This window comes from Malus sylvestris, chromosome 8, assembly GCF_916048215.2.
Source record: "Malus sylvestris chromosome 8, drMalSylv7.2, whole genome shotgun sequence".
NCBI classification, from domain to species: Eukaryota; Viridiplantae; Streptophyta; class Magnoliopsida; order Rosales; family Rosaceae; genus Malus; species Malus sylvestris.
In genome coordinates, this window is record NC_062267.1 from 23,379,756 (window position 1) to 23,407,487 (window position 27,732).

Genomic DNA, 27,732 nt, shown 5'->3' on the forward strand with positions numbered 1-27,732 from the left:
CACGAAGCCGAAAAACAACACCTCGGGAGGTGAGACCGCCACCAACCATGAAAGAGGCCACTGCACAGATTTGGAGTCCCATCAGCAAGTCAAAACAATGCAGCGGAGCTGCATGGCGAGACCCCCGCGACAAAGACCCAGATTTGGAACAATAGTGGACGGGCGCAGGAAGGCGGAGCGTCCCGGGGGGGGTGGCACGGGGAAGGGGAGGGAGTGAAAATGCAAGGTGAAGGGGGCGGTGAGAGATGGTGGGAAAACTCGAGTGTGGTGAGGGGTGGAGGATGGCTGAGATGGTTGGGTTTTTGCTAGAACGGCTAGAGAGAGAGAGGGGGAAGTTGAGCTTAGTGATGATTCATACAATATGGTTGGGTTCTCATCCATCTTTATTGACCTGTTGTGTGATATTCATTTGTCAATCATCCTTTATGTTCTTGCTTCATCATATTTTCTCATTCATTTTATGTGTTAATGACTTGTTCATTTTTCCTTTTCTTCTTTTCTTTGGTTTTTAATATAACTGATGTTGGAGAGAAGGGAAATTAAAAATTTCACTTGTTTGAATTCAAACTCTTTCCTCCTGGTAGTTCAAATAAATTTAAGAATTTTTACGACTCACTTTTTTTCTCGTCTGTTATGTTTAGGCAGAAAATGACACCAAATTTTTTGTTTGTTCAAAACTATCTAAAGGTGGTTCCCGCCACTTCTGCCTTTCCTTTTCAGTTTTTATTACCTCGAATTTATGTATCCTCCTACATGAGTCTTCATAACTGCATATTTATATGCAATCATAATTCATAAGTCAATTTTATTTTGAGAGATGGCAAGAAACAAAATTGCATGATGGTCAATCATGTAATATTCCGAAAGTTTTAAGTAGTGGATTAAGAGTGGATTACTTGTGGGCATGTGGCCATTGTTTGTAAAACTAATTTGTCTTATTTTATTGTTAGGTTTTTATCAAAAATGATCTTTGAAATTGAACCACTTAATCAAGATGGTCCTTAAAATTTGAAAATCAATTAATGTAGTTCCTCAAAATGGGTGTCGTAATTCAATGTGATCGTTCCGTCACAACTATATTAAATATTTTATTATGTGATGATGTGTAGCTGGGTCTTACAAATATAATTAAATATTGTCATATAAATTAAAAATATTTAAATAATGAAATAACAATTTTTATTTTGTATAATTAAATTAAGAAAATCATCATCTTCCCATCTTGACACTCCAAACAATCCAGTCGGCCGTGCAACTCCTGAGGAGCTCAGCGCCGCCGAGCCAAACCTCGAAAATCCGATCAATTGCCTCCCTTTGCAGGTGGCTATGCACTCTAGGAAAATTTTGGAAAAAGTTTTAGATGGGCAGTGTGAGGGAGGGGTATAGTAGCAAAGACTGGAGCTTTGCCGTATGTGTACCCAAAGTCGTACTGGAGAACGAGCTGGGTGCAGGGCTTGGTTTTGGAGAGTTCTATGGGTTTGGTTACTTCGAAGAAGAAAGTTGGTGCGGCGTCGTTTTGAGGGGTGGCCTGGGAGAGACCCAAGTTTCATTAAGATTTGAATGAATTTGCAAAAAAAAAAAAATAGTGGTTAATCTTTTCAAATGCGGCACTGAGCTCCGATCTGGGTATTTGGCTTGGCGTCGCTGAGCTTCTCAGGAGTTGCACATTTGCACGGCCGATTGGGATTTTTTGGTGCGTGAAGACGGGAAGAAGATGACCATCATCTTTTTTATTCTTTTCCTTTTTTTTTTAAATTCTTAATTATAAAAAATAAAAATTGTTATTTTATTATTTAAATATTTTTTAAGGAAGAAGAGTTCAGTTTCCGGTTGCTTTACTTGTGACGATCAGGACGGGTCAAATTCTTTCCTTTGTCTACACTAGAGGTATCCATTTTTTTTTAATTTGAAATCTGATTGTTATTTGGTCTAACCCTTGAATTAGAGTTGGTGGGAGTAGGAAAAGTGGAATTATCATATTGCATGTTATAGTTTTAAGGATGAGCACCAAGTGCATGACTAAAGACCCCAACTAACTTTGAATTACAGTCTGTTTGTGTGGTATTTTGTACAAGCAAAACGTAATGATCTTTATTACTTATAGATAATGAAGAGAAGGATAAGGTGACTGCGAAGGAAGTCAATGAACACTGTGGGAGTTGAACACCAACAAATTGTGTTGGGGTAGGGGAGGTTTGACAAAAAATATTTGGATTTTTCTTTTTGTCTAATAAAAGATTTGTTGGCGTTTTAACTCTGTTTCGAGGTTACTTAAAATGTTCTTTTTTGGTTTTCGACTATGGGAAAGAATTGAAGCAAATGTTTCTGTATGGTTTGATTCTAATGATTTTAATTTTCTTTCTATAACTTTGGTGTGTTCAAAGTAGTTATAAAGGTTATTTAAGATTGCGTTTTTAACTTGCATGCCTTTTATTTACTTATTATGAGATTTTGGAGCATGTTGAAAAGAATGTTTAATTGAGAAAGTAGATGGAAAGTAGTCTAATACCTGCAATTGAGAATTATGAAAAATGCATGAGTGAAATTGTTGGGGATTATGGGCACAATGACGGAATGACCCACCGTTCCTGGAAAGCTTTATACGTGGGCTGTGAGAATGAGTTATTATATGTGTGATGTGTATATTGGCCAGGTATGCTACAATTCTTTCCAATCTGATAATTCCTTTGTTTGGAATAAAAGAAATGCTTTTGAATATTTCTATTTTTCTTTGAATGATGACAGTTCAGCTGTTCTTAGAACAAAAGAAAATGCTTTTGAACTGTTGTGTTGGTACTGTGTTGTTTATCAAAAAATAATGTCTGGAACTTTGGTTTTCGTGGAGTGTGTTTATTTCAAAGTATTTTTAAAGCATTTCCCGTTGTTGGATTACATAGTAGTGGATTTGAATGATTCTGAATTACTCTTAGGGCACGTTTGTTTGGACTCTTTAAGTCTCACTGGACTGGACTGCCTTAGATAGGAGTCCTAGCCCGTGTTTGGCGCAAACAAGGACTATCTTTAATGACGTTAAGTCGGACTCGCTCCGACTAAAACCTTCCCTAGCTGTTCTTAGCGAGGCCGGTCCAAAACTGGAGGATTGCTAATCCCGTCTCTAGCGCCTACGTCGTCTGTGGCGTCGCCCTCATCATCCAGCGAACCCAATCACCAAATCTGGCCTTCTCCTTTGTACATGAGCTGCAACCTCCTTCTCCAGCCACCAAATCAGATTAAATCCCAAATACAGAAAACACCAAAATCTGCGATAAACCCAGAAAATTATTACCTTGGGTTGTAATGCTCTTCTCCATAAATCCGTAGGCATAAACTAAATCGAATTTGGAGATGGAAATCATAAATTCTATTAGAACTTGATTTGGGATTTTTGAGTAAAAGAGATGTGAGAAACAAAAAGAAATACATGTTGATCTTTGGATCCAAATGAAATCAGGTGCATAATTGGCTTCCTCCTTTGAAGAAGAAAACATGGAGAAATAGGGGAAAAAAAGAGAGACGGGAAAGGGACGGTTGGCCGGAGAAAAAGGGATAGAAAACAAGGGAGAGGGAATGGAAAATGATAGACCTTTCGAGAGAAAGGCAGAAATATCTTAAAAGAAAAAAATAAATTAATGATAAAATATTAATTGATATGAATAAAATAAAATAATATTATAATTTATTAATTATTCTGCTTCTTAGTCCGACACTGCATCAAACGCTTCACTAAATTAGTCCAGCTTAGTCTAGTCTAAGCCAGTCTAGCTTAGTCCCTGCAGCTAGTCCAGTCTGAGACAGTCCGACGCAACAAACGCCCCCTTATTGTTTTTGGCATGTACTAAGAATTTAAATGACTACAGACTTACTGAAAAACCCTTCTGGGCATTTTATGCTCACCTTTTTTTCTAAAAAATATATTTTCAAGTGGGTTGACTAGCTGAGTTTTGAGTTGTAGCTCTGTAGTGGACTAGTAGAAAGAAGTTCAGACGTGCATATCTTTTGGGTGAGCAGTCAGAGTGTTTTGTATGGTTGGTCTTAGTCGGTTGAAGATCATTTTGATGCGTTATAAATTAAGAAGTTCTTTGACGTAGTAGACATAGAGTTAATGTCTCTACTTACCTGGGGAATGAGAACCATATAAAATTTGATCACTTGTTTTTTGAATTGTATAAATTCCATTCATGAGTATTATTCTCCAAATGGCCTGAACATGAAGATTGAAGTTTCTTTTGTGAACTCGTTATATTTTTGGCCCTGATTTATCTTATGAGAACCATTATGAAACTTGGTTATATTCAAATTTGTGGTTGTTTATCTACTATTCAGTTAGCATTTTTCATTTCAGATTTTGACACTTTAGGATGAAATCGATTTCATTTCTAGAGTCTTTGAAAGTGATATGGGGCTGCTGAAGTTTTTACAAAAAAAAATAGCAGCATGCCTTTACTGTACTTTCCGAACTTGCCAATTGACATTTTAACACAAGTTAGTTTTATATGTCTACTTGGAATCTGGAAAATTTCACACTTTTTGATTAAACGAGCTATTTTTGGTGAATTTTACCGTACATGTCGTTTCTGCATTTTGTATTACAGCAAGAAGTCCTTTATTTTATTTGTTAAAGTTACACTTGTAGTTTTGGTTACTATATTTGTTGAGTTTAAATTTTACACTGTCAAACTCTTTAGCTAATATTTGACTTACACTCTTAAACAACCGCCTTGTTCTATTTGTTCCTCTTAACCTCACACCTTGAGTTTTGGGGCGTGACAGCTTGACAACCCACTAGTGACTCTTGTCCTCTAGAAAACAATTGTTACATCAGAAACTGGTCAATTTAACATACTGAAGCTAACGTCAATCTTTTGAGAGCTCGATTAGTCATTAATAATTCATTTTTTGAAGCCAATGCCAATCTTTTTTAGAGCCCAGTTGGTCATTACCCATGAGTTGGAGCTCGCATAACTTTTTGAAAACCCAACTTAATGAGCCCATGACGTGGTTAAAGAATAACATGCTATAATATATAGCATAATAAACTTTTAGACTCAGTGCCAATACCAATATTGTCCTCATGGAACCATCAATTATTAGGATGAGATTTTATTACAAGGTGATATCAGGGTGTGGAATATATATAAAGTGTATATTATTTTGTTATATTTCTGATGTGAAACATTTCTCTAAGGGTAGCTTCGAGGCCAAAAAAGATTAAATTTCGATATGAAGGAGGTATACATGTGATAACTTACATACGAGACTTGTTGCTTTAGTTAATGTCGATACCCGCGTTAGAACTTAAGGGGTTTAAGAAGGATCCAACACGTTCGTTTGACTCATCTTTCTATACGTGTTTTAAACCTGTTGGTGATTCATCAATATATATGTTTGGATGATCTCATATTTCTAGATTCAACATACAAGTCTTGGAATTTTAATCCATTAGAGATTGTTAAACTGATGATATGTTAAATCATAATCCAATGGGTCAAAAGTAAAATCGCGTGAGTTGGAAAGAAAATAACTTGGTTGAAATATACAATGTTTGAGAGAGAGAACAGAGGGAGGGCCGGCTAGAGAAAGAGAGAAGGAGAGATGGGCTTGAGGAATTGATCCTTGTGTAATTCATGTTGCTTAGTGCTTTTATTTATACTAGTTATGATGAGTTTTACTTGCCCAAGAAAATACTTTTTAACCAAAATGGTCTTTAAGATTTGCATAATTCCTTACTTTGGTCTCTGAGATCTGAAATCAATACAAGTGGTCATTGAGATTGTTCACCACCAATCATTTTGATCCTTCCGAGAATAGTTATGTTAAATAAAGATTAAAATGATGAAACTACCCTCAATCTAATAAACAATAGGCCAAAATGATTTGACAAAAAATGAGGGTATTTTTATCATTTTATCTTATTTAATGAAGATTTTTCATGGAATGACCAAAATGATTGATGGTGGACAAACTCAAGGATCAATTCTATCGATTTCAAATCTCAGGGACCAAAATGAGGAGTTATGCAAATCTCAGGGACCATTTTAGATAAAAGCCACAAGAAAATGATCTTCTAAATCCTATAAGATTCCTATTTCTAGTTTACACAATCACATTAATTAAAAAAAAAATTCTATTTACAACAAAAATCTTAACATAAGTTTTACAAAGTTGTGGAAATACTCTCCATTTTTCTCATAGTGAATTAAACATGAGGAAATATCTAATTGTGGACTTCGGACAAGTCAATTACCTACTCTAGCATAATATACTTTGCCATTGCAAACTAGAACGTTTCAAAATAATTAATGACGAAATATCCAAAAGAGAATGCCACTAGACCAACAAACAGGAGAAGACTTAGATGTCACGTTTTAATACCTAATAATATTAGGGAGAATACTTTTGGCACAACATTTTAATACCACTTGAAGTCAAGTAATACATATAATTAATCTCCGATAAGATAAATCATTTCATACATAAAAAATATATCATGTTAAATTCAAATGTAACACAAAAATACGCAAAACCATTGTTTTATATCACTTCTCCATAAATCTCTCTCCTCATGTGACTAATATGTATGTGGTGAGTAAGAGAAGTGATACAAAACCGATTCGGAATGGCAGTCGACACTATACACATACAACAAATAGGCAAAATCATTTAGAACAGTTCTGTAAATAGTTTTAACTTTGGAAAATACAGATATTATCTGTAATTCTTCTATATTTACTCCAAAAAATTAAGAGGAGGTTTTTCATATATTTTTATTAGTAAAGCGATGTTCGCGCTCCAACTTGCACATAAGCGTAAGAACACACTATAAAGCGTCAAAAGCTCTCTCCTCACACAGTAAGATCCATGCATAGTTTGCACACACACGGACACCATGAAATAGTAAAACCGCGTCCAACTGTCATTTTATATCTTTCTCTGCCCTCCCACCTCCATGTTACTCAACCCTTCCCATTCTTTCTTCATTCGCAATGGCCCGAATCAAATTCATCGGCATCCTGAAAGACAAAGCCTCAATCCTCAAAGCGACTCTATGCATCAACGGCCGAGTCTCCGTACACCTCGCCGTCCTCCGAGCCACCACCCATGACCCGTCAAGGCCGCCTTCGGAGACACGAATCGCCTCCGTGCTCGCCCTAGGGCTTTCCTCCCGCCTCACTGCATGCGCATGCATCGAGGCCCTCATGGACCGACTCCACGTCACTCGGAGCGCCTTTGTTGCCCTAAAATGCCTCCTCACAATTCATAACATTATATCAAAAGGGTCTTTTATTCTCAAAGACCAGCTTGCTTATTACCCTTGTTTTGGGGGATACAATTTTTTGAATCTCTCCATGTTTTGTGACAATTCCGATTTGTGCATGCTGGAATATTCATCTTGGGTCAGATGGTACGCCGGTGTGATCGAGCAGAATCTCATGGTGTCTAGAGCAATTGGGTATTATCTCAATTCGACAAAAACAGATGGTAATAAAAGAGACAAGGAAGAGAAGGCACTTGCTCTTTTGGACTCGGATTTGGCAATGGAGATTGAAGTGCTTGTGGAATTTGTGGTACGAATTTGCGACGCGCCCGATTCATTAGAACTTCAGAAGAACAATTTGGTATACGAAGTGGTGAGAGCCGCGGGCGAAGATTACAGGTCGATTCAGCGTGAAATTGTTGTCCGAGTCAAGGAAGTTGGAGATAGAATCGACTCAGTCGAGGGTTTGAGTTCGGATGAGTTGACTCGGTTGATTGACGCGTTGGAGAGGCTGGAGAGTTGCAAGGGGAAGTTGATGCTATTGTTTGTGAACAGGAAGAGGAATGATGGGTTGTGGGAGTTGGTGAAGGAGACGAAGGCTAGGCTTGTGGAGATGAAGGAGAAGCGAGAGGAGAAGAGGGTGGTGGTTTTTATGGGTAGGAACGAGTCAGCCGAGTCGACTCAATGTTGGAACCCATTTCTTGAACCAGGACAGTTGTTGCTGTTACCATCTGGTGGTGCGTGGGTGGGTTTGGGACCGACACCAATAGCCGTTTGAACAGCAGATTATCGTGTCTTGTCGAATTTTTGTACAGTGGTTTGCATCTAATTGTATGTGTGAGTTATATTAGCATTATACATAAACGATTACCAACTGTTAATACATTATGGTATGTACATGTGAAGCAATGACTCATAATCACGCATTGCCCTTGTAGGAGAGTACGAGCACTACTCCGTATATATGTTTCTAGATTAAATTAACAAAAGAATTATCTTTTTGTAATCAACAAAAACGAAAAAAGTGACTTTTGATCTTCAAACAATGTTCTTTGGCGTGAATAGCTAAAATGGGTACTTTGACAACCCAATATTTGGTGTGACAATTCATCCAACAACGTGGCTGTAACAGTGTGAATGTATTTTGACATGCCAAAAAGAATGGTTCAAAGAATTTTTTTATTTTTGGGACAACAACAGCAACGGTGTGGCATTGTTGTTGTTGGACAAAAAATTGAATGGGATTTGTTTTTCTTTGGAGAGAAATGGACAAAAAAAAAAAATGAAATTCTAGCTAGGTTTGCATTATTAACCCAAAAATTGAAGTTTGATTTTTCTCATGGTGGCTTTTGATGGGGTTTTCTATGACGTGTTTGACGAAATGACAATAAGATAAATCTGATGTTGTTTGTGTTCTTATCTTATTAATTTCTTTCTGTGGGTTGGTAACTATGTTAGGAACAATAAAATGCTGACTTTGGTTATATTGTTGCGTTTTCAAGGCACTGTAAGCTGTATATGTACCCAAAACAAAGAAAAGAAATAATTGGAGTAATTAATCTTCATCACTTCATCCTGCCTAGTCAACTATAGTAGGCCTTTCATAATTGTTCTCCTAAAAGAAGTGGACGGAAATAATTGATAAGAAACGCCATTAAGAGAGAGTATTGAAGGAGTGTTGTGAAATAGACAGATTATGAGAGTGGAGTATACTTCAACTTGAGAATGGGTGAATCACAACATCCCTTTTGTGGGTTTCACAAAATAATGCATACACAACACTTAAAAAAACCCCTGTAGAGCATTAAATATGCTTCAGAGAAAAAGTCTCACTTGACTTCCCTTATATTCAATTATCTTAGAAGCGAGTTCAATACCAAATTATAACTAATACAATGCTAAATATATATGGCTTCACTCCAATTAAAAGATTGTATAGAAACACAAAGGTCGTTATTTCACCACACTATTATTTCTCCATACTGCTATTTCACCCACATGCAAGTATCCATATATTTACAACGAGTTCTCTTTACCTATTTTTTGGGAAAACGTTTAAGAACTACTCTGTGGTTAAGCTTTTGACTTCACAGGGATGGCCTAAAAACCAAAAGGCTTATTAGCCAAAATGGTTCATGAGATTTGCATAACACATCACTTTGGTCCCTGAGATTGAAAATCAATAGAAATGGTCCTTGAGATTGTTCACCATCCATTATTTTGATCATTCCGTTAAAATCTTCGTTAAGTGTCTCGGCGCTCTAGGCCGAAAGTTTGGGCAATTTTCAAAGTTTCGTAACTCAATCGTTTCTTAACCAAATTCAACCCATAATTTATCAAAATGAAGATAGGAAAGTGTAGAACAAGATTATACCTATTTGGATGCCCAATGGTTGCTGGAGATGGTCGGAAAATAGCCTGAAAGGTGATTGGTCCGCGAGAAAGGTACCATTCTCTTTTTCTCACTGAGAAGTATGATTTTCGTTTTTTAATCACTCGATTTCGTTGAGTATTGAAGAAGTTATGAACGTTTAAAGTTTACCCAGTTTCTAGCAAGTTTTCTAGTTTTCCCGCTGAACAGTCACATTTCAGGCTATTTTTTGGCCATCTCTCCATATAGGTATAATATTGTTCTATACTTTTCTATCTTCATTTTGATATATTATGGGTCGAATTTGGTTAAAAAACGATTGAGTTACGAAACTTTGAAAATTGCCCAAACTTTCAGCCTAGAGCACCGAGACACTTAACGAAGTTTTTAACGGAATGACCAAAATAATGGATGGTGGACAATCTCAAGGACCATTCTATTGATTTTCAATCTCAGGGACCAAAGTGATGTGTTATGCAAATCTCAAGGACCATTTTGGCTAAAAAGCCAAACCAAAATGCTACATCAAAGAAAGTTGGTTTAAAGTAGCTCGAAATATTTATGCTCAAAAAATTCTGTTTCCTTTTTTTTTTTTTTTTTTATGTATATTCATGAAACTAGCCTCACAAACTGCAGGTAGCATTTCATGTATATTGTTGCTCCTCTGTCTGATCATCTGGATTAGGAGTTGACCACTTATTTACTCGCTGGCTGGCCTTCTGAGCCTGCAAAATTTGTCAACCAATATTATGCTCGTTTCAGCTTGGACTTCTTTTATTTTTTATTTTTTTGCTGAAAAGAAACAAGTGTACACGTAGCTTTTATTTTTGGTGAAATTAAAGAAATAAGCGGACTTTTTATGATCGAATTATTACCTCCTTTTCCCAATCACGTCGCGATGTCACGATGCCCAAAATCACTGTTTGGACAGCAGTTCCGCCAAGGATCATCCCACCCCATATGCCCTATTTTTATATGAAATTTTAACAACCATATGTAATGAGATCATTAGTAAACTGATGCTTGAAGAGTTTATTAGAAGTACACATAATTATGAAGTCAAAACACACAATAACTAGGTTGTCCATTGAGATAGATGAAAGAGCAAAACGTACCGTAACACCCAAGTCAGCGACCCATCCCATTACAAATCCTAGAGGGAGCCCAATAATGTAGTAGCAGAAAAGATTTATGTATGCCACCCATGCCTGCCATCCTGAGCCTACAGCTACTCCTGTAATACAAGTAACGACCATCTTCTTTACAAATGAACAAAACACTAACATTTTAGGCATAAAAAAAGTGCCATTGTTACTTTTAGAGAAGTGCTATCGTATGAAGGCAGTTGTTGGACACCTACATGCATCTATGACCAGAATTAGCGCAGGCATGCACAACTAAAAATAACAAAATGATTACTTTTACCTTCGCGACACTAATATTAAATCTGGAAGTGTTGTTTAAGCTCTTGATATAACTCAAATGATGATGTGTAAAGTTAGAATTTGGATAGTTCAATGATTTGATTCCCACTTATGTAATCCAAAGACAAAACACGACCATCGTAATCACTCCACAGGAATTGAACATCTAAGAGATGTAGCTAACAATTTATGAAGGGGAAAAATTTAACCTGACAAGACGGGTTGAACACCGTTAAGTAGAATTGTGATGCCCAGGATGTAAGACATTTGATTAACTCGTTGGATGACATCACTGCTTGTTGTGAATATGTATCCAAAATTATCACGGAAAGCAATAATAAGTATGCAGAAGAATAGGGCAATCAAGCTGGATTCTGCCACAGATACTTTTGCTGCAAATTTTGCTGCCTGACCATTTCCAGCACCCAGCTCATTCGATACTCTTACTCTGTGAAACCCATGACAAATTCTTTTTAAAGTTTTTACTTCAATCATAATGCAGACTCACAAAAGTAGTAACAGATAAGATAAAAAAATCATTTACCCAGTTCCAGCGAAGAAGGCTAAATGAATCATGAGCTCCCAAGCATTCATAGTCATGCTGCAAAAAGGAAAAAGGTCAAAACTCACAGTTGATATGGTCATTTGCATTTTTATCTTTTCACTAAATTACCAATTGCAACCCAAATTCGAATATATGCTAAGCAATGTTGATAAAGGTCTAGTACCAAACTGATAAGGCGTCCACAGAAAGAGTCGCGTTCTGTAAGTGTCCAGTCATCAATATCAAGATTCTGTAGTACCAAAATTCCAAGCTGCATAAGTCATTAACAACAACACTTGAGATCAAGGATGATTAATTTTAAAACACGCGATATTAAACGGTCCAATCAAACCCTTATTATATTTCTTTTTGACAAAATGATATTCTGATATACTCTACCTTAGATAAGACCTTATATTTGCACTTAAAGATCAATCGTGTAGAAACCAAAAATCATCTAATCATCGAATCATAATAACACCAACAAAAAGGACGTTTAAGGTAAAATGATCACTGTAATAAAATGCTTACAAGAAAATATTGACTTGATCCTTTTTAGACGTAAAATAACTCTCTCACAAGAAACTTTAAAATTCTAGTAACCGCCGGCATACTGTGCATTTGTTGAGCAGGCCGGTATGTTGCTTAAGTTGACATAAATATTTTTCTATAATTAAAACTTCTCACTTAATGTCGTATGGAAAAAAAAATTAGTAAACTAGGGACATGGTTAACATTTAAAAAAAAAAGATATACCAACACTTCAAATTTTTATGATAGAAAAAAAAAACACATGAAGAAGAAAGGAGAGATCTATACCAAAGCATGACCCCAGAAGCAGTAGATAGTTTGACAAATTCCCAAAGGCCAGAAAAGGCTTCCATAGAGAAACCAGTCCAACTGAGTGGACACCAACCACATGTTACATATCCAAGTAGCACGAAAAAGGAAACCCACCAAGAGATATCCAAAGCAATAGCAGCACCCACAACCCCAAAGTCTAAAACATACACAAAAAGCCAACTTATCAAGGCATGAAACACCAAAACCACCAAGGCAACCCACAAAGTCACAAAGTTCTTCAGCTGGCTCTGCAAGAACCTCTGCAATGGGAAAAGAAACGCATAGCTGAAGTGCATGGGTAAAAGCCACAAAGACACCACTCCCGACATCTCTGCAACGTCATCGGACTGTCCTAATAGTTTCAGAATCGGAGAGGCGAAAATGTATATAGGCAAGAGCAGAATGCAACATAGGAACAACACAATCCATGACCTTTGGAGGTATATCCCCAACATATGGTGCCTCTTGGCCCCAAAAGCCTGCCCACATAGTGTCTCTAGTGCGCTTGCCATGCCTAACTGGTTGATTGTGACAAAAAAACAAAAGAAAAATACAAATATGTCAAGACGTAAACATATAAAAGTGCCCAAAGCTATTTCAATTGGCTACGGGTCTGTCCCCATATGTTTCCATGTCTTCCTTCATATCGTCTATGTCATTGGTTGATACATGTTTAGTCACTTAACTCCAAGAGTAATGTTAGGGCGATCAAATTTTCCAATCAAATTTGCAAATAAAATGATGCATCAACAAAAGAAAATAAGCATGTTAAACACTTAAGTAATAATCCAATTATTATCATCCACATCATTTGATTTACAAAATTTAGTTTAAAAATTGATCTCATTTCCCTAACTCTATAACAATGTTAACTTTGAATAATTAAAAATTGATTATACTAAAGAATTGGAAAAACCAAAGTAAACCTAGCAGCCACACCGTGAAACCCAAGTCCCCCATCCCTGCCCACCCCACAGGCGGTTCGGCGAGTCTGCGACAGCCTGCCCTCCCCTCCCCACCCCACCCCTCCCCGGTTCAAGATCTGGTGTGGATTAAAAGTTCTGCAACGAATAAAATGCAAGTCCACATTAATCGTTAAAATCAATCCCCCTTCACCGAAATCACATTTTAAATAAACAGCACTCTCGGTGAAATCAAACTCAAAAACAACAAAAACTTGATCATAGACCCATTAACCCATAACTTCGAAAATCGAAAAATTGAAAGAAAAAAAAAAGATTGTTAGAGGAAAAAATTGTATACTGTAGACATGGGGGCGGGGAAGAGAGAGATAAAAGGTTGCAGCCGGCAGGGTGCGGTGGTCAGTGTGGGTGGAGGATTGGGTCATGGGATAGGATAGCTGCTAGGTTAGAGGTTAACAATGTACCGTTATAGTTGAGTGATTGGACACGTGTTGATTAACGACAAAAGAGACAGAGAGAGACACCAGACCTCTGTACAATTTGAAAGTCGGAATAGCACGTCACACAAAAAAAATTATTATACAATCAGACTAAAATTTATCGTATTTTGATCATTACCAGGAGACCAAAAGTGAAGCCGACAATGACATTGTTGGCAATGGAAATGGAAGCGAGTTCAACCACACCAAGGTGTCCGGCAAAGGCTTGTGTTATGACGATCATGGAGAAGGCAGACAAACGGCCGATGATGGCCGGACCGACCACGCGCCATAGTTTCTTGGATTCTATCCAAACTCTTGACCAAAGGTGTGTATTTTGTTGATCATCATCAGTAGTAGTAGTGTTTTTGCTTGATGATTCTGCTAATAGAGATTGGTGAAGATGAACTTCTTCTCTGTCAACGATTCCCATCATACAAATAACTTCCTGCTCAGTGGGTTGTTTAGTTGGAAGAGTAAAACTAAAAAAGAGTCGTGACTTGAATAACAGATAATAGCTAGCTAGTTGACAATTAGAAGTCGTTGCAGAAACGTTGTTTAAAAAGGTAGATACTAGCAATCCAGCCAGGTTCCCACCCCCCAATTATTTTTAGGGAACTTTAACGAAAAGCACCCGGTACTGTTCACTTTAACGAAAAACTACATTTTTACACTAAAAAGTCAATCCTGGTATTATTCACTTTACCCTTTATTTTGTCCTTATCATTAAAACTCAAAGTTTTTAAGCCATTTTCATTAGTTTTCCTTTATTTTTATGGAACGTCGTGTCTGACGTCCAGAAACCCAAAAACAGAAAAAACAAATAAAGGCAAGTGATTAAGTACAATAAGCATTGGACATCTTTGCCCGAGGTAGGCCTTCTGTAATACTTTGGCATCTTTGCCCGGTCTATGTTATATTCTGTTCTCAAAAAATAAACATTGGGCATCATGTAATATTCAATCTCCTTTGATATGATTTTAAGGATAAATGTTGAGAATATTGCCTCCGTTAGAGAGAAAGAGGAAATAGTAAGTTGGTTCTTTAATGCAAGGGAAGGCTATGTTGGAATTACATCTAATAATCATTAGGGTAAATTACACAGTAACCCCTCAGGTTTTGAGATCTATTACAACTCCATACAACAACTTTAAAACATTTCACTTTCATACCTCAAGTACTATTTTATTTCAATATAATATATCCGTTATATTTTTCATCCATTAATCTATTAAATGCTGACGTGGCTGCTACATTTGTGCCACATGGTTGTCAAATGTTTGCCACTTGGCAAAAAAAATAATTTGTTTTTCTTTTCTTCCTCCCTCTTCTTTTTCTTCTTCTTTGTCGCTGGGGTTGGGGGGGGGGGGGTAGGGACGTTTTTTTTTCTTTTCTTCCTCGCTCTTCTTCTTCTTCTTCTTCTTCCTCTTCTTCTTCTTCTTCCTTTTCTTCTTCTTCTTTGTCGCTGGGGTTGGGGGGGGGGGGGGTTAGGGACAAATTTTTTTTTCTTTTCTTCCTCCCTCTTCTTCTTCTTCTTCTTCTTCTTCTTCCTCTTCTTCTTCTTCTTTGTCGCTAGGGTTGGGGGGGGGGGGTTGGGACAATTTTTTTTTTCTTTTCTTCCTACCTCTTCTTCTTCTTCTTCTTCTTCTTCTTCTTCTTCTTCTTCTTTGTCGCTGGGGTTGGGGGGGGGGGGGGTTAGGGACAAATATATATATTTTTTTCTTCCTCCCTCTTCTTCTTCTTCCTCTTCTTCTTCTTTTCTTTTGTGTCGCTGGGGTTGGGGAGGGAGGGGGGTTAGGGACAAATTTTTTTTTTCTTTTCTTCCTCCCTCTTCTTCTTCTTCTTCCTCTTCCTCTTCTTCTTCTTTTCTTTTGTGTCGCTGGGGTTGGGGAGGAGGGGGGTTAGGGACAATTTTTTTTTTCTTTTCTTCCTCCCTCTTCTTCTTCCTCTTCTTCTTCCTCTTCTTCTTCTTCTTCCTCTTCTTCTTCTTTTCTTTTGTGTCGCTGGGGTTGGGGAGGAGGGGGGTTAGGGACAATTTTTTTTTTCTTTTCTTCCTCCCTCTTCTTCTTCTTCTGGGTTGCTGGGTGGGGGGGGGATATAAGTCAACAATCTGTGATAATTGATATATGCTAATAAATAATAAATGCAATAGGAAATAACATAATATAAACTAGAATACGATTTATAAAAAAAACAGACAACTTGAAGATCGAGGCTTGCGTACCGCAATGTCCTTGAAACAGAAATTTCACCCTACTCAGTGCTTGTAGTTCTACGGACGTCTGTTTCAACATGATTCAACGATCTAAGTCAGAAATTCCAGCACCGGAAAATTGACTTATGGCGAATATTAATGTGGTTCTCTCAGAAAGGATGTTTATGATTGCAGGAGAAGATTTATGATTTTTCTGTATATTAAATGCTATGTAGATGGATGTATATATAATGTGATTATACCTGTTCGCAACAGGTATGAGGAAGGGATGCATCTGTTGGGAGACATCTGCTAAAAATGGTGTTTTTGTTTCTGCGTTTTCACACTTCAGACTTCATCTGAAAAGATGAGTTTGTTGGTAAAAATAATTAATTAATTTAAATTCGAAATTAAAAAATAATTAATTAATTCTGAAAATAAATAAATAATTTAATTATTAGATATATTAATTATATATTAATTATATATTAAATATAATTAATTATATATTAATTACCAAGGCCCATCTTTTGACAATTAAATATATATTAATTATATATTAAATATAATTAATTATATATTAATTACCAATTAGCTAGTACACCCCAAAGCCCAACCCCAAGGGTGAGCCCAATTTTAGTCTCCAGGCTTATTACTCCAATCACTTTCTATAAAGGACAAAGCCTTATAAAGTGATAAAATCTTTTTGGAATGGCCAATGTGGGACAAAGAAATTTCTACTCAATCTACTCAAATTTCCAACAGGGGAGGGACAAATTTTTTTTTTCTTTTCTTCCTCCCTCTTCTTCTTCTTCTTCTTCTTCTTCTAGGTCGCTGGGGAGGGGGTGGACAATTTTTTTTCCTTTTTCTTTCTTCCTCCCTATTCTTCTTCTTCTTGCAGATCTGGTTTTTTTTTTTTTTTGTTGAGAAAATTCAGGTTTTTAAAAAAAAATTAAAAAAATATTTTATTTGCCACGTGGCAGACATTTGGCAATCACGTGGCACAAATGTGACAGCCACGTCAGCATTTAACGGATTAATGGATGGAAAATCTAACGGATGTATTATGTTGAAATAAAATAGTACTTGAGGTATGAAAGTGAAATGTTTTAAAGTTGTTGTATGAGGTTGAAATGGACCCCAAACCTGAGGTATGAAACTGTAATTTACCCTAATCATTATTATATTTTAATAATTTTAAAATGTGAAGAAAAATGTTTTTATATCCGTTTACATCAAATAATTTATATTTAAATTCAGTAGGTGTCATTCTTTTTGAAGTGGAACTAAGGTTTGTATATGAATCTTTGCCAGCCGAAAAAAAATAAGAGAAATTTAACGAAAAACTTTCGGTACTGTTTACTTTAATGAAAAATCATATTTTTACGCTAAAAATAAACGACTGATGGATATGCCCTTAACCAAATGGCCGCTGCTTATAGATGTAAAATTACATCTCTTTAACAAGCGGTATTTGGATTTTATATAAACCTATGAACTCTAGTTGTGTAATATAGAGAATTAGTGAGTCAAATCTTATTCTTGAGAAATAAAATTTCTTCATTTTGTTTCTCTCATTATTTGTTGTTCAATTCCGAGTCATGTCTTGAGAGTACGAAATATATTGGGTTTTCTTTCGAATTATAGATTGTTGAAACCTAGGAGACGGTCTCCTACCGAACTACAAACACAAGAGTAAGGAAGAAATTATGTCTTGATGACATTACATTTATGCAAGTCTCAATTTTCAAGTTTGTCAGTATTTCTAACTTTTTCTCTAATTGTTTAATATTTTTCTATTTGATCATTTCGTCACACAGTGGGCAATCTGATCATATTTTCTAAGAGTACCTATGTATAATATGAAAAGAAAAAAAATACTTGAATTTTCAATTCTATTATTAGGTACCAATGCATCATTCTCAGCCGGAGAAGAAAAAGTCAACTTTGAATTTTTAAATACTGATGATTGCAGTGTACGTAGAGAAAAGCCTATAAAAACAAGACCTAGCAGGTAAAAACTACCATTGTTTAAGATGTAGCAGTTCAAGGCATCATTGTTTAAGATCTAGCAGGGAAAAACCATCATTGCTTTAGGTCACGTACGAATTTTACGGAAATTGTAAATCCGATTATCCAAATATAACACAAAGTGGATTTATTCCATTTTACTTATGTTCCTCTAATTTATTGTCTCGGTTAGGAGTCGTCCAGTTGTTCACACGCTGCATAGCCTTCTGTGCCTGCATATAATTGATCAAAACCATTGTTGGACTTGGATTACAACAGTGTAACTTTGACTTGTATACTTAAAGAAGAAGGATAAATAACTGGAAATTCTTATGTTTATTAAATCATACCTCCATTTCCCAATCATGTCTTATTGTCACGATGGCCAAAATCGCTGTTTGCACAGCAGTTCCACCAAAGATCATCCCACCCCATATACCCTGTTTTCCATTTAAAATTTAATCAATTAGTTGATCCTTTGAGATTTTATTGTAAGTAGTAACACATGAATTGGAATTCAAACCGAGGCTATTCAGAAGGCATATCCTAGCCAGAGACTAAGAAAACCAAATGTGTAATTTTGTCTGTCTAAACAGTAGTAACACATTTTTTACATTTTGCCGTATATTAAAATGATGAATGATGGGGGTAACAATGCACATTCTATAGGAAAAATCAAATCACTTTGTCTAATGACTTCTTTTCAATGTTGCAAAAAAATTTCGAATTCGAATATTTTCCCCTGCTTGATGATGTAAAAAGAAATCATTCGAGGAGAGAACATTCTGTGTAACTTGGAGAATGAAACATACCGAAACACCGAAGTGGAGAGCCGATCCCATTACAAATGCAAGTGGGAGCCCAAAAATGTAGTAGGAGAAAAGACTTATATATGCCACCCATGCTTGCCATCCTGACCCCACCACCACTCCTGTGAATATACAAAGACCTTTACAATTGATTTGAAAGAAAAACAGAAGCACTACTGTATATAGAGAGTATAGAATAGACCATGTGGTACCAGTACTAAGATTAATTATTCTACCACCAATTTACTGTTAAAAACTTGATGAAGGATCAAAGTTAACCTGCCAAGACGGATTGAACACTGTTAAGTAGAACTGTTACGGCCAAGAGATACGACATTTGATCAACTGCTTCGATGACATCAGGACTCGATGTGAATACGTGGGCGAACTTGTGATGGAACATGATAACAAGTACACATAAGCATAGACCGATTGAAGCAGATTGTGCCATTGAAACCTGTTGTGCAAATTTAGCTGCCTTCCCATTTCCGGATCCCAGCTCATTTGCCACCCTAACTCTGTGAGTTTCATGACAAGAATTTCAGAAGACTCTTGAAGAATTACATGCTACAAATGCATTACAGTGCGTAAGTAAATAATGTCACAACCAACAATTACATGACTGAAAGAGATGATAAATATGGTACGTACGCCGTGCCAACCAAGAAAGCCAAATGAATCATGAGGTCCCATACATTTATAGTCGTGCTGCAAGGTGTAATCAAACCAATAATCAGAATGGCAAACGACCAATTTGAGTCTGCTTTGTTAACGATTTAATTTTTAATTTTTGAATTTTACATTTTGTGTTAGCGACAAAGGAAAAGTATATGGAAGAAATGAGGATGAAGAAAAGTGGATGGGACCTCATGAAAATATGTGAAGATATATTTTTGATTTTTGATTTTAGGTTTTCATTATGTCTTTCCTTGTATATCTTCACATATTTCCCAGTAGTTAGGTTTCACTTTTGAAAAGGTTTCATAATGCCTCACACACGCATCTTCTTGTTGACTACATTTGAAAAATTAGAGAATTGAAGAGAAAATCAGAAGAAAGATGAACACAGAGAGTTTGGAGAAGAAATATGAGATTTGTGTTAACTAAAATAGAAAGATTACACAATTATGTTTTTATAAGAGAAAACCTAACTACTCTAACCAAATACTAACAAAATTACTATATTGTTGACTTGTAAAATCATTTAACTAATCATCTAACTAATGATGTGGAACCTTAATGCACTTACCATATTGACAAGGCATCCACAGCAAGAGTTGCTTCCTCTAAGAACCCAGTCATCAGTATTAGGATTCTATAGCTCCAGAATTCCAAGCTTCAAAGAAAAATAAGAACAAACAAAAATTGGCTAAAAAGTGTCTGACTGTTAAGTATGGTCAAATGTATATGTGCAAGAAAAAAAAGAAGAGCAAATTAAGGAAGAAATTTAGTACCACAGCAGGACCCCAGAAGCAGCAGAATATTTGGCAAATTCCCAAATCCCAGAAAATGCTTGTATTGAGAAACCAACCCAACTCAATGGACAACCACCAGACACAACATACCAAAACAGCCCCAAACCGCAAGCCCAGCATGAGATATCAAGAGCAATGGCAGCACCCACAACCCCAAAATCCAACACACTCACCAAAATCCAAGTTGTCACTGAATGAAGCACCAAAACTGCCAACGAAACCCACAAGGTCACAAAGTTTTTGAGCTGGCACTGCAAGAACCTCTGCAATGGGAACTGAAATGCATAGCTGAAGTGCAAGGGTATGAGCCACAAAGCCAGCGCCCCAGACTGCTCCGCCACCTCATCAGACTGTCCGATTAGTTTCAGAATCGGAGACGCGTATAGGTACACAGGCAACAGAAGAATGCAGCACGAAAACAGCACAATCCAAGACCTTTGCATGTATATGCCCAGCATGTGGTACCTTTTGGCACCAAAAGTCTGCCCACATAGAGTGGCTAGCGCGCTTGCCATCCCCAACTAATAGATTGCCAAAACAAAAAATATATAGTGTTTACAATTACGATTTTGTTCATGGGTTAGATCCTCATGAGTGAGGAGCTAATCCTTCATTTATGCAATTCACAAGATGACACGTCAACAAAAGGATAGTGATTTTACACTCTTATTTTCTCGTTCTGCACTAATCTCCTTATTTTTAGTCCCTTCTCCTGTGATTTATTGTATTCAAGGGATAGAAGGGGGGAAAAAAAACCGGGAGAAGTGCACGGGAAGAGAAGGGGAGTGTGGAAATCACATATCTACACAATACTGACTCATTACACATGCAATAACTTTTGTTGTTTTCTTTTGCTTATGTGTCATGTGGAGGAAAAATTTCTTATAAGAAGCCAAATATTTTCCCTTTTGTTATCAATTTCGGCAAATTACCAAGTATTATGATTAAGGTTCCAAGAAACATTATTGAAATCAGACTAAAACAAATAGAAGAATGTAATTAACCCATATCATAATATATTTTATACATATATACATATAAATGTCAAGAGTAAAAAAAGCCAACCGTATATATTTACAATGTCTATCTGTGAAATAACCAACAAAATATATAAGAGAGTAAGTGTTTGATATGTATACCAAGAGACCATAACCAAAGCCAACAATGATATTGTTGGCCATGGAAATGGAAGCAAGTTCAACATCGCCAAGGTGGCCAGCAAAGGCTTGGGTGATGACAGTCATGGAGTAGCCAGCCAAGCGGTTAATGATATCAGGACCTACAATGTGCCATAGTTTCTTGGACTCTATCCACACTCTTGATAAAAAGTCGGTCGCTATTTTCTTCATCTCAGAAGTACTTGATGATTCTATCGCCAATAGGGAATATTTTTGGCGATCCATTACTTTTTCCTCGACACTTCCCTTCATCAAAACAGTTTCTTGTTAACTAATGGACTAGATGACAGGGTAGGTTGGTCTCTGATTAAGACTACGGTTAAAGAAGACAGCTTCAATTCTTGACTAAGTGTGGATGTCCGCATTGAGGATTGTGAGTTTGGAGAAATGTTTTACGTTGATGCCCACACCTGTTATAATATAGATGGATGACATGGTTGATATTTGATAAATTATTTTTGTAATATATGCCTCAGTGCCTTTTTTCCCTTATCAAGCACAAATTTCAGATTAGAGAGGATTAATTCAGTAAAGAACTATAAGATCGGTTATTTTTTTCATCCATTTATAGAGACTCTATTCAAAAGTAAAGGAGATCGTAACCTAAAAAGAGTTTAAGAGAATTACTGTTGAATGAACATCTAATTAATGAGTTAAACGGTACAATAAGTTAATTATGTTTCGGATTCTTAAAGTCGAATGAATGGACGAGTAAGGATAAAAAATTTATATCCTGTTCGGACAAAGATTTCTCTGGAGAGGGCTTCTCGGCTCTCAGCACAGCTCCCCAAGGGAATGGCAATTTGGATGTGTAGTCGGGCTCTTGCCTACTGATGTGCTGCAAAAAGAAGACAAAGTTAGTTTTGAAAGGTGCCTTTGTCGGGCCTTAGGTGTAGGCCTTGAGACTTGCAATCAAAACTAACCAAGTGCTAGGCGTGCCACTGCTATCTTAGTATAACAGATGTAGAACAAGATTGTGTTTAGTCGATTACTTGCGCCCCAAGTTACTCGGACTTCTTGTTATCAAAGGATTGTCGTGGATGGGTTAAGTTCATATTAAGTTCTTTTTCTTGCCTTGTGACCAAGGACTTTCAGTTCATAGTCTTGTATATTCGAATGAAGGGAGTCCAGATCCCTTAAGTCATTTGTTTGGTTCTTGATTGGTTTTAAATGAAAGCATATCCATTAAGCTGACCAGATCCAGATGCAAATAAAACTCTTAAAGTAGGAAAACAGATGGATATGACTTGAATACATATTGGAGAATACATTAAGCAGTAGATCTATTATCTTAGAAGACACACAAAGAACTTTTAAGCAAGATTTCACCTTGTCGGGTAAGGTTGAACTTCCTGCAATCATTTCTTTTTGAGTTTACAGAGGTTTCTATGCTAAAAAGAGATGGATGGTAAACCAGTTTACATAAGGGAATCGATACTACGCCACTAGGGGTGATAGCATAGCTCCTAAACAAGATAAAAGACAGCTTTTGTGAGGGAGATATCCCTAAAGGGACTAAGATCTGGGCTGATTACAGCTTTTAGATGCAAATTTGGCTTGAAAGCAGAGTTTGTATGTTTGTTTGTTTGATTGGTTAAGTGTCTTTGTCTCTGGGGCCTCTTCCTCATTTTATAGGTAGATTAGCCCGACTGCAGTGACTTTTCTCTTGCCCGAAAGCACTTGAAGGGTAGTGAGTCATCAGCTTTTTACTTGTATTGCCACTGAAAAGTGCTTTTTGGCTGATTGTGAGTTAGTCCCCATCACTTGACATTTAAATCATAGGCACATGGCCTATGTATTAATGGAAAGATGCCATTTTGTCTCTGGGCTTGATACTGGGTTTCGGGCAAGTCTTCTCTTAATTGGCACCTTTGGGCTTTCTCATACTTTCAGCCCAATATTCAAATATTAACCCAAACAGTGCTCCCTTTAATCATTGTTGAGGCTACAATCCCAGGCGCCAATAATGATTAAATAGACGTCGCATGCCTTCTCTCGGAACTTGCACCATTTAAAGCAATTGTTTAACTAAGACCTTTGCACTAACCCACGAACTCCACCATTAAAACACCACATATTATATAATCCTCTTCCGCAAAGCACATTTAACCATCTCGAGCCTTTGAATTCTCAGAAATTCTAGTACGCTCTTGCATTCTCAGCTCTTCAACTCTTGTCCCCTTAATTCCAACTTTTCCTCCTATTTTCCTTTCAAAGTCCTCAATGGCACCCAAAGCTGCTTGAATCTAATCTCCTTGTGAAACTGGCGAGGGAATTTCCACCATACCCCGTCTTTTCAATGCCCTTCATCGCCATCGGGCAAGCCTGCACACTGTGCTCTTCTTTAAGGAGGGAGAAGCGCACTCATTGGGGCCTGCATGGACTTCTCAAGTCCTAATTGCTATTGAAAACAACATGCCCAAGGAGGAATGGTTCACCCTGATGCCATTTCAGGCTAAGTTGGGCATTTCGTCTTCCAAGTGGTCGAACCATCGTCGTGGCTTCCTTATGATAAAAGATGAATGATGGACGCAATGGATTAATGAGCTCGAGATAACCTTCCAGAAAAAATGGATGAACAATGGAATTTATAAGCTGATAATGTTGTCCAAATCGACTGTGATTGCTAAACCCGAGCTGCTGACAACTGCATTCCTCTTCTGGAACTCGGGCTCCAACACTTTCAACTATAGGATGGGCCCCATGTCCCCGACCATCCTAGACATGGCTCAAGTCTTCGAGCTAAAGCCTTTGGGCAGAATTGTGGATGTTACTCACGATTAGGCTCATTCTTCTCGCCCGACTGCTGAAAGCTCAAGTAGCCCTCCTCATTTCTTCATTTAGAGTATAACTCTACAATCTTCAAGAGTTAAGGAACTTCATTCATGGGTTTTATCCCGTTTGTTAAGAAGAAATTTGGCCCTTCTTCGTCCAATGCTAGCAAAGATAAGGAACACATGCATTTTCTCCTTTACTGGCTCAACAAACATGTCTTCCCTAATAAATCTAAAGAAAGAGTGAAAGTGGAATGGATTCCTCTAGTAGAAGCTCTTCACAACTTTGACTATGTAGCCACATGACCTTTTTTCCTTACTCATCTCTATCATGTCTTGTACAAAATTACAAAGGGTTAACCATTAACCTTAATGGTCCAACTTGGATGATCTAGCTTTGGCTTCAATGGTACTTTCCTGAGCTTCGGACCCCCAACCTAGAATTCCAGGAATGAGTAGCCCCTGCCCGAATTTTAGCTGAAGCTTCTCCAACCAATCACTCTACCTTTGCTTGTCTTTATTTCTTTAGAGTCTGCAAGACTTAGGCAGATCTGGAATGGGGTGCTTCAATCCTAAGGAGATATCCTTTGTTCTTTGACCAAGCCTTCCAAGACGCTTTTGGAAAAAATGCTAGTCCATTCTGTAGAAAGAGATTCATCAGTTGTATTCAACCAAAAGACCTAGCCTGGGAGTAAAGAGTGACTGCTATGGGCGCGTGCTGGAGGTTTACCACCCCAACTTCTGTGCTAGATAGTTTGGCTTCAGACAAGCCCTTCCAATCCCCTTCTTTGACTCTGTTCAATGTGGCACCTCTTACCGTCTTTGCTCTCCACCTGAAGTCACTTTTCAAGTTGCCTGACACAATCTTGAGGTTATGAGGAAGGTCGCTCGAAAGCCCATGGCTCTGAACTTCGAATGCACTTCAAGCTTCTTATCTTGGTGGGAAGCAAAATGTACTAAGAAATATGGAGGAGACCTGTACCGAGCTCATGACCCTTTTTTTAAGCAACTATCCATCAAGTCCTTTCCAAAACCAACTGAGCTTGAAGATTGGAAGGAAATGATTCGTCAAAATAATCAACTCCTTTTGATAAGTATTCCTTACTCCTTTAACTTGAAATTTTCATGAATACCCCTTCTAATCCTTTCCTTGGTTTCTTTGTATTTGTAGCCCAAGGCAATCTCGTAAAGGTGGTCATCTGGCAAGATGAAGATGCTGCAGACGCCTTCATCCTCCAAAAAGCTGTAGCTAAAGCAAAAAGGCAAAGTGCTGGAGAGGGTAGAGATGTTTCCAAGTTACTTGGAGATTCTGAGGGCGAGGCAGAACCTGTAGTTGAGTCTCGGGTTACATGTCGGACTCGGGCAATGGTGGTAGAGACCTCAGAGTGTGAGCCCAAAGCGCGGTTGGTACGAACAAAGAAAAGGACGAGGGCACAGACCTCCAAAGCCTCTAAGTCTTCTACTTTAGTAGCTGAGGTGGGTATGGGTAGGAAGAAACAAAAAGCCTCCAGTAAGTAAACCTTGCTTCATTCCTTTATTCTTATCCACAATTTCGTGATGAGAGTTGACAACTCCATTTTCTTTGACTTTAGTGCCCCAAGTGACCAAAAAGCCTACTATCGTTTCAATGGAGGACCCACTGCGGGCTGAGATGTATCAACATGCCAAGAATTTGCAAGATTCCACCCTTGATGCACTGGAGGTATAACTTACATTTTAAGTTTTACTCTTTTGAGTTCTTCACTTTCTTTTTTCTACTCTTTTTTTGACTCCTTGCCTGATTTCTGAAACAGGCCCTAAGGAAAGAAAGGATCTCTCCAGCTGAGGCCTCTTCGCTTCTAGCCCGAATGGTATAAACTTCCCCTCCGCAGGCTGAGTCTTCAAAGGTATATCCCTTTTTCATTATTTTAACTTGTATTTCTACCAATCTCAGAGTTTTAACACTTGTTATTTATTTATTTAGTTTTAACACTTGTTATGTATTTCTACCATTTTCATTTGCTTCAAAGGCAACACATTGACTGTGACTCCTTCATCAATCAAAACCCTCTTGAAGAGTACACCCTTCAGATGAACAGTTACATAAATGGGCTTGAGATGGTTAGCTAGGGTCAAACTCAGGTGACTAAAGATCATTCTGTTAGTGTACATTTTCTTGGGCTCCTTCCTTGTAGGCTCGGGGCAAACTTGCTCTGCCTGACTCCTATTTTCCCGCTTCTTCAATACTAATATGTGCCATCATAGATTTTGTTGCTAAGTAGTCACCCTCCATTGTGGCAGGTTGATCAAGCTTAGCACAAAACATGGCAGATAAAACATATGTCATGTTTACGTGGAAGTTGCTAGGTCTAGATAATTCCTCATTCTTGCTCCCAATGTGGCCTATGAACTCATCTAAACAGGCCTGTGCTTTTATGGCAACATTAATTCTGGCAGCGCTTCCTCTTGGGTTATGGCAAAGTTCAACATTTTTTGTGGGACTTCACAAAGAGTATCAACCAACAATGGTGTGGGTAACCCCCTTTTAGGCGAGATAGTTCTAAAGCATATTGGTTCTGGGCTCCATCTTGGGGTTGGCATCATCACCATATCCTTTTGAGCTCTCCTTAAGATTATGTATTTCCCAGGATGGGGGTTCTGCGGCACATGGTATCCTTCCCCTTCGGTCTTGGTATTAGCTTTTTCCACCTTCTTTTTTGTTCTCTAATGGAGTTGATCTCTTCCCCCATCAGGTACCTTCTCAAACTTTACATTCTCAGAGTTTTCTGAGGCAGTTGAGATTTTCAATGAGTTCATGTGGGCTTTGTGTTACCTCTGGACTCTCTTGATCATGGAGGCTCCCATTTATTTGACGGGCCTTCCATCATTTCCAACCACATACCATTTCCGACCAAGTTGAGCATGATTCTTCTTTGTGATTGGATTCACTGTCCTCCCCTTTACTCTGACATTTTCACTGGCATAGCTTGGCTGGGGTGGCCTCACATCCACCCATCTTGGCACTTTAGCTTCTCTATCCTCCATCTCTTCAGAAGTTTCCTAATTTCTGAACACTTCTGACAAGTCATTTGGTTGAGAGTCCCTTCCCAACCTTTGGAAAACATTCCTAGAGGTCTATTTCTCAACTACCCGCATGACATTTTTGCGGGCTTCTTGCTCTTCTTTCTCTCTTCTTCTGATCAGCTTCTAATCGATAATGGCTTCTGACCCTGGGACTTCCAACTTACACTCACATTAGCATTTACTACAAAATAGGACTCATTTGATTATGGTTGCTTTAGGCTTTTCGGGCAACTTGATAGCTCAATCAGTCGGCCTATCAACCTGCATTCGTTCTACTTTCACCTCCCAGGTAGCTTTTCTTTTCCCCTTCTCAGTCCATTTTAAGTTGATCATGTTTACTGGGGCTTTTGTGAAATGGTCAGTGTCAATCATCATATTGGCATGTGGTTT

The 27,732-nt window shown here is 37.6% G+C and overlaps 3 protein-coding genes across 4 annotated transcripts; 1 reads left to right on the plus strand and 2 right to left on the minus strand.

The window, feature by feature from the left end:
* The first annotated feature begins 6,840 nt into the window (after positions 1 to 6,840).
* On the plus strand, positions 6,841 to 8,150 carry LOC126633509 (putative clathrin assembly protein At4g40080). Its single transcript, XM_050304118.1, has one exon. The coding sequence runs from the start codon at positions 6,984 to 6,986 to the stop codon at positions 8,031 to 8,033; it is 1,050 nt and encodes a 349-aa protein (XP_050160075.1). The 5' UTR covers positions 6,841 to 6,983; the 3' UTR covers positions 8,034 to 8,150.
* Positions 8,151 to 9,195: 1,045 nt separating this feature from the next.
* On the minus strand, positions 9,196 to 14,389 carry LOC126631266 (protein DETOXIFICATION 27-like). 2 transcript variants are annotated; one of them, XM_050301438.1, is made up of 8 exons: positions 13,979 to 14,389; positions 12,414 to 12,955; positions 11,779 to 11,865; positions 11,595 to 11,651; positions 11,260 to 11,498; positions 10,742 to 10,860; positions 10,502 to 10,591; positions 9,196 to 10,351 (listed from the first exon to the last, which is right to left on the minus strand). In XM_050301438.1, the coding sequence occupies exons 1-8, from the start codon at positions 14,273 to 14,275 to the stop codon at positions 10,271 to 10,273; spliced, it is 1,512 nt and encodes a 503-aa protein (XP_050157395.1). In that variant the 5' UTR covers positions 14,276 to 14,389; the 3' UTR covers positions 9,196 to 10,270. The 2 variants fall into 2 exon arrangements, with proteins under 2 accessions (XP_050157395.1, XP_050157396.1); XM_050301439.1 differs by lacking the exon at positions 13,979 to 14,389 and adding an exon at positions 13,701 to 13,795.
* Positions 14,390 to 18,090: 3,701 nt separating this feature from the next.
* On the minus strand, positions 18,091 to 21,730 carry LOC126631450 (protein DETOXIFICATION 27-like). Its single transcript, XM_050301577.1, has 8 exons — positions 21,467 to 21,730; positions 20,307 to 20,848; positions 20,102 to 20,188; positions 19,504 to 19,560; positions 19,132 to 19,370; positions 18,856 to 18,974; positions 18,394 to 18,483; positions 18,091 to 18,276 (listed from the first exon to the last, which is right to left on the minus strand). Exons 1-8 carry the CDS (start codon positions 21,728 to 21,730, stop codon positions 18,202 to 18,204), a joined length of 1,473 nt encoding a protein of 490 aa, XP_050157534.1. The 3' UTR covers positions 18,091 to 18,201.
* Positions 21,731 to 27,732: the final 6,002 nt, after the last annotated feature.